This window comes from Entelurus aequoreus, linkage group LG14 (genome assembly GCF_033978785.1).
Source record: "Entelurus aequoreus isolate RoL-2023_Sb linkage group LG14, RoL_Eaeq_v1.1, whole genome shotgun sequence".
Taxonomy (NCBI): domain Eukaryota; kingdom Metazoa; phylum Chordata; class Actinopteri; order Syngnathiformes; family Syngnathidae; genus Entelurus; species Entelurus aequoreus.
Genome location: NC_084744.1, coordinates 49165371 through 49177870, shown reverse-complemented (window position 1 = coordinate 49177870; position 12500 = coordinate 49165371). Strand labels below are relative to the sequence as shown.

General features: G+C 36.5%; 2 protein-coding genes across 4 annotated transcripts in view; one reads left to right on the top strand and one right to left on the bottom strand.

Annotated features, from left to right (window-relative positions):
- The window catches only part of LOC133664979 (fizzy-related protein homolog), a 69034-nt gene extending 62319 nt beyond the window's left edge, over positions 1-6715 (top strand). For both annotated transcript variants that reach the window (XM_062070096.1, XM_062070095.1), the window contains exons 12-14: positions 924-1028; positions 6139-6231; positions 6302-6715. In XM_062070096.1, the coding sequence (XP_061926080.1) occupies positions 924-1028; positions 6139-6231; positions 6302-6343 (240 nt within the window). In that variant the 3' untranslated portion in view covers positions 6344-6715. The remainder of the gene's footprint in view (positions 1-923; positions 1029-6138; positions 6232-6301) is intronic.
- A 252-nt stretch (positions 6716-6967) lies between these two features.
- Positions 6968-12500, bottom strand: part of LOC133665425 (importin-13-like) — a 58894-nt gene continuing 53361 nt past the window's right edge. For both annotated transcript variants that reach the window (XM_062070712.1, XM_062070713.1), the window contains one exon: positions 6968-7198. In XM_062070712.1, coding sequence (XP_061926696.1) covers positions 7105-7198 — 94 coding nt within the window. In that variant the 3' untranslated portion in view covers positions 6968-7104. The remainder of the gene's footprint in view (positions 7199-12500) is intronic.

The window sequence follows — 12500 nt, the reverse complement described above, 5'->3', positions numbered from 1 at the left end:
TTTAGCTGATTGAAGAGCTAGCTTCCGCAGCTAGCGGGACCATGACGATGACTTTTGTTTTGTTTGATCAGCCGTTTTACTGCCGTGTTACAGGCACAGTTTGGAAACAATTAAGGTATGTAAATAAACAATTACAAAATCTTTCCGTGTAAATAAATAATTTAACAACATATATATCTGCTGTGCGGCTAATATATATAATATATTATGTATGTTACCCACATATGCGGTCCTCTCCAAGGTTTCTCATAGTCATTCACATTGACGTCCCACTGGGGTGAGTTTTTCCTTGCCCGTATGTGGGCTCTGTACCGAGGATGTCGTTGTGGCTTGTGCAGCCCTTTGAGACACTTGTGATTTAAGGCTATATAAATAAACATTGATTGATTGATTGATTGATGTATAATATATATTTTTTTACCCTAAAATTTAGAGGGTGCATCTCATGCGCTCTATAGTCCGGAAAATACAGTATATGAACAATAAACCAGTTCATTTAAAAAGTAAATATGTCTTTGTCAAACTAGGTATCATAAAAGCTGTAACGATTTAGGTAATGCTAAGTGTAAAGGTATGTATACTGTCATAAAATGTGTGTTGGAAAAGAGTTGATTATTTTAAAACTATTTTTAAAAATGTGACCAGGAAGTGAGTCTCTTCACATTAAGACTAAACCCAATTGGCTGTTGTGTTTTTATTACTATTGTTGACTTATTGTCACTTCAGCCATATGGTACTAAGCAACCAGGACACAGACATGTAATACTTGTTGTACCATTATGTTTGTTACTGGTACCCTACAGCTGTCGTTAGGAATATTTTTTCCCAAAAAACACGGTCAGGTTTTGTTTGAGTTTTTTCTTTCTGTACGTGATGCTTTACAAATTCTAATGTATTAAAATGTGTCCATTGTTTGGTGAAAGGTGAGCACTCATGGCTACTCTCAGAACCAGATCTTGGTGTGGAAGTACCCGTCGCTGACGCAGGTGGCCAAGTTGACGGGACACTCCTACCGAGTGCTTTACCTGGTACGACCTTAGCATTTTTATCTTTCATTATCTTTGTCACCGCCTGTCTCAAACATCCAGAATGACTCTATTTTTTAAAGATTTCCCTATAAAACTGCCAACTTGGCCGATCTTCAACGCACCATGGTTAGCAGCCAGCTAACCATAGTGCGTTGGAGATCGGCTAACCACTCTAGCAGGCCAAGTACAGTCAAGAGTAGAGATGTCCGATAATGGCTTTTTTGCCGATATCCGATATTCCGATATTGTCCAACTCTTAATTACCAATTCCGATATTAACCGATACCGATATATACAGTCGTGGAATTAACACATTATTATGCCTAATTTTGTTGTGATGCCCCGCTGGATGCATTAAACAATGTAACAAGGTTTTCCAAAATAAATCAACTCAAGTTATGGAAAAAAATGCCAACATGGTACTGCCATATTTATTATTGAAGTCACAAAGTGCATTATTTTTTTTAACATGCCTCAAAACAACAGCTTGGAATTTAGGACATGCTCTCACTCAGAGAGCATGAGGAGGTTGAGGTGTGTGTGGGGGTGAGTAGCGGGGGGTGTATTTTGTAGCGTCCCGGAAGAGTTAGTGCTGCAAGGGGTTCTGGGTATTTGTTCTGTTGTGTTTATGTTGTGTTACAGTGCGGATGTTCTTCTAAAATGTGTTTGTCATTCTTGTTTGGTGTGGGTTCACAGTGTGGCGCATATTTGTAACAGTGTTAAAGTTGTTTATACGGTCACCCTCAGTGTGACCTGTATGGCTGTTGACCAAGTATGCATTGCATTCACTTGTGTGTGTGAAAAGCCGTAGATATTATGTGACTGGGCCGGCATGCAAAGGCAGTGCCTTTAAGTTTTATTGGCGCTCTGTACCTCTCCCTACGTCCGTGTACACAGCGGTGTTTTAAAAAGTCATACATTTTACTTTTTGAAATCGATACCGATAATTTTGAAACAGATACCGATAATTTCCGATATTACATTTTAAAGCATTTATCGGCCGATAATATCGGCAGTCCGATATTATCGGACATCCCTAGTCAAGAGTACAGCCTGCGAGTGCAGTCTACACTAACTGCCTTGTTCACGCTTTACGGCACATCGTGGCTAATCGGCTGCTTAGACTCAGGGGTGTCAAACTAATTTTAGCTCAAGGGCCGCATGAAGGAAAATCTATTCCCATGCGGGACGGACTGGTAAAATCATGGCATAATAACTTAAAAATAAAGACAACTTCAGATTATTTTCTTTGTCTGACTTTGGCCAAAAACAGAACAAGTATATTCTAAAAATTTGCATACTACAAATAATCCTCTTGGCAAAACACTTGACGTAAATTGAAAACTCTGAGGAAAAAATTGGTGAAGTCGAGAAAAAATGGCAAGTTTGGACCGTGTTATAGTGTAGATTAACTAGTGAGGCGGTAAAGACGATGAATGTAGTCAGTAGATGGGTAAAAGTAGGAGATATACTTGTGGCAACATCAGTGCTGTAACACACGTCCTGTTTCATGAATATATTGTTGTTGACCAGTAAATATTATGTCTCAAGATGTTAATCGTGATTTCAAATACTAAACCCACTAACTTGTACTAGATCTAGGGCTGCACAGCCGAAGTTGCCGAAAAAGCGCTGTAAAGTACAGTAAGCGTTGGGAATATTGTGTAGTGAACTGTAATTACCCAGTGCGGGATTTAGAGAGCCGCGCCGAGCTTTCCGCAGTTTTAGACCTAGTCTGATAGCGAAGAAGAAACGAGGAAGTGTCAGAGGAGCTGTTCTCCTGAGGATGTCATGTCGTGTCCAGGCATGCGCGTAGACAACGTCACTTCTGTCAAATTGTTTTATAGCAGTTCCGGATGTGTTCGTCATCGCAGTAACAATGGTTTTCTCTTTTGTAATGTTTATTTGAATAACAATAATATGTAAGACATCACATACAAAACAAATGTTACTAAAGAATACAGTATTTATTTTGAAACCGGACAGAAACCTGAACGGCCTTAATTGGCAAAGAAATCAACCTTTTTTTTTTACTACTTTATTTACATTGAATACATAAATTCACAATTTAAAACTGTAGTTTTTGTTACACCACAGATATAGATGTAAGTTACAGTACGTGCGTTGTTAAAAAAAAAAATCACCATTTAAAAAAAAGTACCCGATGGGATTCAGTGGCGCCCCTCCGAGCGTGATTCACTGCAAAAGTGGTTGAAAAATGTGGTGATAATACTCCTTAATTTTTTTTTTTTTATCTACCCCTTGTACATTTTTATATTCTTGTTCCCTTTTACTCCTAGGTAAGCTATTGTTTTCATACAAAACATTAAAATACATTTAAATATCATAGAACATGAGTAGAATTGTCCTAGAAGATGTTTTGCCTCTCATCCAAGTAGGCTTCTTCAGTTCATGCTCAGACTTAGATTGGTCAGATCTAATTTTAGATTTAAGATTGGTCAAATCTAGTCAGACTAGATATACCTGCTCAATCTGACCAATCTAAGTCTAAAACTAGATCTGACCAATCCAAGTCTAAGTCTAGATCTGACCAATCTAAGTCTATGAGCATGAACTGGTGAAGTTTACTTGGATGTGAAGTGAAACGTCTTCTAAGACAAACCAAACAGTCCAGTTGCGTTCCATTGAATGCCCTGAGATTACAATGACCTGGATGAATGAGAACATTCATAAACATCATGAGTAGAAGCTCTGTCGTAAAATATTGTTCATGCTCATAGACTTAAATTGGTCAGATCTAATTTTAGACTTGAGATTGGTCAGACTAGATATACCTGCTCAATCTGACCAATCTGAGTCTAAGGCTAGATCCGACCAATCTAAATCTAAGGCTAGATCCGACCAATCTAAGCCTAAGGTTTGATCTGACAAGTCTAAGGCTTGATCTGACGAATCTAAGTCTAAGACTAGATCTGACCAATCGAAGTCTAAGATAAGATCTGACCAATCGATGTTTATGGGCATGAACTGATGCTCATAAACTGATTGGTCAGATCTACTCAGACTAGATATACCTGCTAGATTTGACCAATCAAATTCTAAGGCTAGATCTGACTAATTTAAGTCTCAGGCTTGATCTGACCAATCCAAGTCTATAAGCATGAACTGATGAAGTCCACTCGAATGAGAAGTGAAACGTCTTCTAAGACAAACCAAACAGTCCAATTGCGATCGATTGAATGCCCTGAGATTACAATGACCTGGATGAATGAGAACATTCATTAACATCATGAGTAGAAGCTCAGTCGTAAAATATTGTTCATGCTCATAGACTTAGATTGGTCAGATCTAATTTTAGACTTAAGATTGGTCAGATCCAGTCAGAATAGATATACCTGCTCAATCTGACCAAACTAAGTCTAAGACTAGATCTGACCAATCTAAGTTTATGAGTAAGACCTGATGCTCATAAACTGATTGGTCAGATCTAGTCAGACTAGATGTACCTGCAAGATCTGACCAATCTAAATCTAAAGCCGGATCTGACCAATCTAAATATAAGGCTAGATCTGACCAATCCAAGTCTAAGGCTAGATCTGACCAATCCAAGTCTAAGGCTAGATTTGACCAATCCAAGTCTAAGGCTAGATCTGACCAGTCTAAGGCCTGATCTGACCAATCTATGTCTAAGGCTAGATCTGACCAATCTAAATGTAAGACTAGATCTGACCAATCTAAGTCTATGAGCATGAACTGATGAAGTCTACTCAGATGAGAAGCAAAACGTCTTCTAAGGCAAACCAAACAGTCCAGTTGCGATCGATTGAATGCCCTGAGATTACAATGACCTGGATGAATGAGAACATTCATTAACATCATGAGTAGAAGCTCAGTCGTAAAATATTGTTCATGCTTATAGACTTAGATTGGTCAGATCTAATTTTTGACTTAACATTGGTCAGTTCTAGTCAGACTAGATATACCTGCTTAATCTGACCAATCTAAGTTTATGAGCAAGAACTGATGCTCATAAACTGATTGGTCAGATCTAGTCAGACTAGATGTACCTGATAGATCTGACCAATGTAAATCTAAGGCTGGATTTGACCAATGTAAATGTAAGGCTAGATCTGACCAATCCAAGTCTAAGGCTAGATCTGACCAATCCAAGTCTAAGGCTAGATTTGACCAATCCAAGTCTAAGGCTTGATCTGACCAGTCTGAGGCTTGATCTGACCAATCTAAGTCTAAGGCTAGATCTGACCAATCTAAATGTAAGACTAGATCTGACCAATCTAAGTCTATGAGCATGAACTGATGAAGTCTACTCAGATGAGAAGCAAAACGTCTTCTAAGACAAACCAAACAGTCCAGTTGCGATCGATTGAATGCCCTGAGATTACAATGACCTGGATGAATGAGAACATTCATTAACATCATGAGTAGAAGCGCCGTTGTTAAATATTGCAAGACCAGGAAGTGACGTGGTCTTCACGCATGCGGACCGATCGTGTCTTCCGGCACTGATCGTGTAGTGACATGTTGCGCCCCTGCCTGTTAGCAATACGGTGCTAGTTTTGTGAAAACAAATAAAAGACTGACTTGTGCACAGTCATTCTGCCTCCTTCATATCGCCGCCGCCATCACAGTATAATCATGAATTTATTAAGATTACATGTAATAAAAATCTTCCTGTTATAATTGTAGCCGATACCATGAATGCAATCTAAATGACTGTCGTTCAACAAAATATTTGAGTTTTTACAATTACAATATTTTTTATCAAATATAGCCATCAATATTTCATTAATTCATGAAATGGTTTATAGTGATGTTGTGAAGAGATTTTCTCAATCCAGACAAAACATTGCACTAATGACATACACTATGGTTGTATTGATACGATGGATATATTTTTTGATGATGTACAGTCATGAAAAAGGGGTGTGGCTTTCAGTTCATAGCATAGAAAGAAACCATTGGTATGTTTTCTTGCATTTTTACAACGTTTCTATGTAGGAAATGCTTTCCAAAGCTTCTTAGAAATGGTAACATGCCTTCAACCCCCAAAAGGGCCCCCTTGAACCTTGGCTGATATTTTTCAATTCCTCACTGGGACCCTGCTGTTTGTCTTTGCCTTCCCTGTCAGGCCATGTCACCTGACGGTGAGGCGATCGTCACAGGTGCGGGGGATGAGACCCTTCGCTTTTGGAACATCTTCAGCAAAACACGTTGCACCAAGGTACATTTCTGAGATCACATATTCATCTTTTGTCTGTCCCATTTACATGTCTGTGTTTGTTTTCCGACAGGAATCAAAGTCTGTGCTGAACCTTTTCACACGAATCCGATAAGCTGCAGCAGCACACTACTCCCAACACAACACTTTTTTATTTTTGTATTTTTAAACCAACAATATGCACTTCAAGCTCTCTAAAGTAGGTATGACTGTATTTTTGCCTCATTCCTGTGAGAATCATGCGTGTGACTGAGGCATTAAGGAGTGGGACTATCCAGGACTAGCTGCAGTGTGCTCAAACAACCACAAGGTATCATCTCTTTTTCTTTCGGTCACATCAGGTCAGTAATGGATACTTCACTCACAATTAAGTAAGGGAGGAAGCAAAATAACCGTGGTATCCGCTGTACCCCCTCATCAATGATGTCATCCGTCAACAAAAATCATGTAATCATTATTTCTTTTTTGTTGTTGTTGAAGTGTTTCATGATCCAAAAAAATAAATATATATATATATATATATATATATATATACTATATATATATATATATATATATATATATATATATATATATATATATATATATATATATATATATATATATATATATATATATATATATATATATATATATATATATTATTATTATTATATTATATATGTTCAAGAACTCTATCGCGTAATCACGGCACATTTTTAAAAGAATCCGAAAAATCTGTCTTGACTGTGTCTTTTTTTTGTTGAGGAGTGTAGTTTGACTAGTTTATACAACAACAACAACAACAAAACACATGCTCAAAACTTACAATAAAGTCCACGCTTTCTTCTTCTCTTTTTTTGTGTGTAGTTTAATGCTCCTGGGGAAAAAAGTAGTCTAGTAATCGGAGTGTCCGGACCCCTGCAGGCCTCTGCAAAGTAGAGAAAACTCCTTCACAATCTCCTTAACACGACGCTTGTTGCTTTGTTCCCTACGAGAAAGGAAAAAAAAGAAGAAAGAAAATCTCAAATCATAAACTAAGACTACGTTCACCAACCACTGCAGGTCAAAGTGGCCCGAATCTGACTTTTTAGAAATGTTACAGCTGACTTAACTCTGCAAGTAAAATGTGATCTTTATCAGACGTCACTAGCATGCACAGTTCGATAAAGTCAAAAGTTGACCGGATTCCGTAAATGAACAATGAAGTCGCTACTACTACTACTTTGCTAAATAACATTTACCACACCTTAAAAGTGAGTGTTCTTTACGTGAAAACGAATTAAAGTAATATAATGTATGAATGGATATATATTGTGTAATCCAGCGGCGGGCCGTGCGTTTCCCACCTAGGCCTTCAGTGATGTCCGACTTCAATGATTACCTCTCAAATTACCATAATTTGTCACCACATGACCATCACTGGAAAAATACTATACAGAAACACATTGACTGTGCATTGAATCGCATCAACAGTGTACAAAACGGTCTATTTTCTGGCGCATTTAAAAAAACAATTAAAACGTATCAGCAATTAAAACATATCGTATGTGGTACTGTCAAAATTAAAATTGCAAAAAACATACTAAAAGCAAAAACATTTTATATTTGAACTCACAATTTATAGAACCTATTTGACGCCGTATTGAAACTTGTGAATGGATACTCACTTTGGAATGACAAGTGAGTATCCAATCACAGTCTCGTTAACATCAGGCTACCTAGATAGGCTACTGTCAACAACTTGTGATCTGATTGGCTATCGCAACTGTCTCTCAACTGTATGTGTTCTCAAATTCATCCGCTAACGGTCCCGATGAGTATCCAATCACAGGATGCGTAAATGTCACGTTCAATGTAAGGCCTTACTGACAACAACTCGTGATCTGATTGGCTATCGCAATTATCTATCAACTGTATGTGTCCGTTCACATAAGAGTGCACAGACATTGTTGATTCTGAAGGCCTCGGGCAGATTTTGTACAGCATGGCAACATAAGCTAGCTGAATTCTGATTGGATACAAACTCTAACCTAAAAACAAAGGGTTCTGTTGAGGCAACACGGACATCAGCGTGAATATACGTTAGATTTATTTTTCAACTCACTTACATAAACAACTTACGCAATGTACGTAACATGTAAGCAAATACACCACAGCGTCAATTCTGGTCCTTCAACAATCGCTATTTCTATCGGAATCAAAGTATATCTTCATATATTACATACAGCCTACTATTTGTGCACTATTGACTACTGATGCACCAAAAATTCAACCGTCGAAAAAGAATACTTTTTTGGCGGTCTGCGTCTTTTTCTCCGCGGTACACAAATGATGTAGTTCGCCCAAACATAACGAACAAGTTTCATACGGGTCGTATTCAGGTTAGAAAAGATCAGATTCCAATCAGATTTGGACTACCTCTTGATGTGGCCTGAATATGATGCAAAAATATTATATTTGAAGCACTTTGGAGCGTAAAGACTGGCAAAAAATATCCGATCTTGGTCACTTGAGGGCAAAAAATGTGAGCTTTTGCTACTTTAATAATGTATGAACAATACTTAATACAAATAGTCCTTAACAAAGGTGGTGAATCCGCACAATCTAATTGTCAAGACGTGGACTATGGGGTGTTTGTTTTCCCGAGATGCAAGTAAAGTTGGATCGGACATGGCTTGGAGGTAAATACATGATTTTAACACTATAAACTACAAAAAAAGGGTGCAAGCACAAGGCGGAGAACAAACTTGGCTATGAAACAAAAGAACGTTAACACATAAACTGAACTATGGTCATAAACAAAAACTTACTTGGAAAGCATGGAGCATGAACTATGGTATCAACAGGAAGCAAAGGATAGCATGGGTGTCAGAAGTAGCAGAAGTCAATGTCGCCAGGCTGACTTCCTGGCTTAAATAGTCTTGAACATGATTAATGACAGGTGTGTGAGTCCGAACGTGAAAACAGGTGCAACTAATGGGTTGTCATGGAAACAAAAACAAGGGAGTGAAAAAGCAGGAACTAAGTGACGAAAAACCAAACCGAACATAACCAAAACAAAACATGATCACACAGACATGACACTAATGAGATGTATCCAAAAGTCTGCCTTTAGAGAGTGACTGTCATGAACAAAAAAACATTTTAAGTACAATAGTACCTCAACTTAGGAGTTTTTTTAGATGCAGCAAGAGAACAAGAAGTGGATAATTGTCAGGCTTTAAGTTGCATCCCGCCATTAGATCGCGTAACAAATGTCACAGCTAACTTAATAAGATCAAACCAAAACATCTAGCACTGGGGTTTCCAAACTACGGCCCACCGGCCCATGAGACGTTATGAGTTTAATAAGGAATTTTGCCCACGGGGTGTTTCCAATTAATTTTGAATATCTGACAATTTGATTGCTGCAATTTTATTGTCATCTTGTGGACAATGTGAGTAAATTAGGAATTGTGATTTGAAGTGAATGGAGCACAACATTTATTTAAAAGACCCAATCCAAACAACCTTCCCTAATCATGGCGCAAAAAAAATGCAACCAACACAAAAAGTCAAAACACATGGTCACACATAACAACCAGCTCACTGAACTATGTGGATATTATGTTAAAAAACATCCACTAACCATAAACAAGGTAGGAGTTGAACTTTCGCATACTCGTCATATCTATATTTCTATTATATTAAAGGCCTACTGAAATGAATTTTTTTTATTTAAACGGGGATAGCAGATCTATTCTATGTGTCATACTTGATCATTTCGCGATATTGCCATATTTTTGCTGAAAGGATTTAGTATAGAACAACGACGATAAAGATTGCAACTTTTGGTATCTGATAAAAAAAAGGCTTGCCCCTACCGGAAGTAGCGTGACGTAGTCAGTTAAACATATACGCAAAGTTCCCTATTGTTTACAATGATGGCCGCATGAAGTGAGAGAGATTCGGACCGAGAAAGCGACAATTTCCCCATTAATTTGAGCGAGGATGAAAGATTTGTGGATGAGTAAAGTGCAAGTGAAGGACTAGTGGGGAGTTGAAGCTATTCAGATAGGGAAGATGCTGTGAGAGCCGGGGGTGACCGGATATTCATCTGGGAATGACTACAACAGTAAATAAACACAAGACATATATATACTCTATTAGCCACAACACAACCAGGCTTATATTTAATATGCCACAAATTAATCCTGCATAAAAACACCTGCGTGTTTGTTATGCTAGCTCCTAGCTCCTCTGCTAGCTCCTAGCTCCATAGAACACGCCAATACAATTCAAACACCTGATCAACACACACAATCACTCAGCCCAAAAGACCGTTCACCTAACCCAAGGTTCATAAAGCTTATATATTTTTAAAAAGTTACGTACGTGACGCGCACATACGGTCAAGCTATCAAATGTTTAGCAGCCAAGGCTGCATACTCACGGTACCTTATATTCAGCTGGGAATGACTACAACAGTAAATAAACACAAGACATATATATACTCTATTAGCCACAACACAACCAGGCTTATATTTAATATGCCACAAATTAATCCTGCATAAAAACACCTGCGTGTTTGTTATGCTAGCTCCTAGCTCCTATGCTAGCTCCTAGCTCCATAGAACACGCCAATACAATTCAAACACCTGATCAACACACACAATCACTCAGCCCAAAAGACCGTTCACCTAACCCAAGGTTCATAAAGCTTATATATTTTAAAAAAGTTACGTACATACGCAAAAATAAGTTGCGCACATACGGTCAAGCGATCAAATGTTTAGAAGCCAAAGCTGCATACTCACAGTAGCACGTCTGCGTCTTTGTCATCCAAATCAAAGTAATCCTGGTAAGAGTCTGTGTTGTCCCAGTTCTCTACAGGCGTCTGTGTATCGAAGTCAAAAGCCCTCCTGGTTAGAGTCTCTGTTATCCGAGTTCTTCCATCTTGACTGCATCTTTCGGGAATGTAAACAAAGAAGCGCCGGCTGTGTACTGTTGTTGCTGACTACGTTCGAAAAATACGTCCATTTCGCACCGACAACTTTCTTCTTTGCTTGCTCAGCTTCCTTCTCCATAATGCAATGAACATGATTGCAACAGATTCACGAACACAGATGTCCAGAATACTGTGGAATTATGAAATGAAAACAGAGCTTTTTCGTATTGGCTTCAATGTGGAAGGCATACCCGTGTTCCCCGGTCTACGTCACGCGCATACGTCATCCTCAGAGGCGTTTCGAACCGGAAGTTTAGCGGCAAATTTAAAATGTCACTTTATAAGTTAACCCGGCCGTATTGGCATGTGTTATAATGTTAAGATTTCATCATTGATATATAAACTATCAGACTGCGTGGTCGGTAGTAGTGGGTTTCAGTAGGCCTTTAATGATATATCAATTATATTAATGTAATATGTAAACACATACACATACTATATATATATATATATATAAATATATATATATATATTAGGGCTGCAACAACTAATCGATTAAAATCGATTATAAAAATAGTTGGCGATTAATTTAGTCATCGATTCGTTGGATCTATGCTATGCGCATGCGCAGAGGCAATTTTTATTTTTTTAAAATTTTTATTTTTTTATTTTTTTTAATAAACCTTTATTTATAAACTGCAACATGTACAAACAAAAAACAATAATCAAAATAAGTATGGTGCCAATATGCTGTTTTTTTTCAATAAAATACCGGAAAGGATAGAAATGTAGTTTGTCTCTTTTATCCGATTATTAATCGATTAATCGAATTAATAATCGACAGATTAATCGATTATCAAATTAATCGTTAGTTGCAGCCCTAATATATACATATATATATATATATATATATATATATATATATATATATATATATATATATATATATATATATATATATATATATATATATATATATATATATATATATATATATATATATATATATATATATATATATATATATATATATAATATATGTAAATATATATATACACATATATACATATATATATGTAAATATATATATATATATATATATATATATATATACATATATATATATATATATATATATATATATATATATATATATATATATATATATATATATATATATATATATATATATATATATAAAAATATATATATATATATATATTTGTATATGTATACATATACATATATATATATATATGTATATGTATACATATACATATTTACATATATATATATATACATATCTATATATATATATATATATATATATATATATATATATATATATATATATATATATATA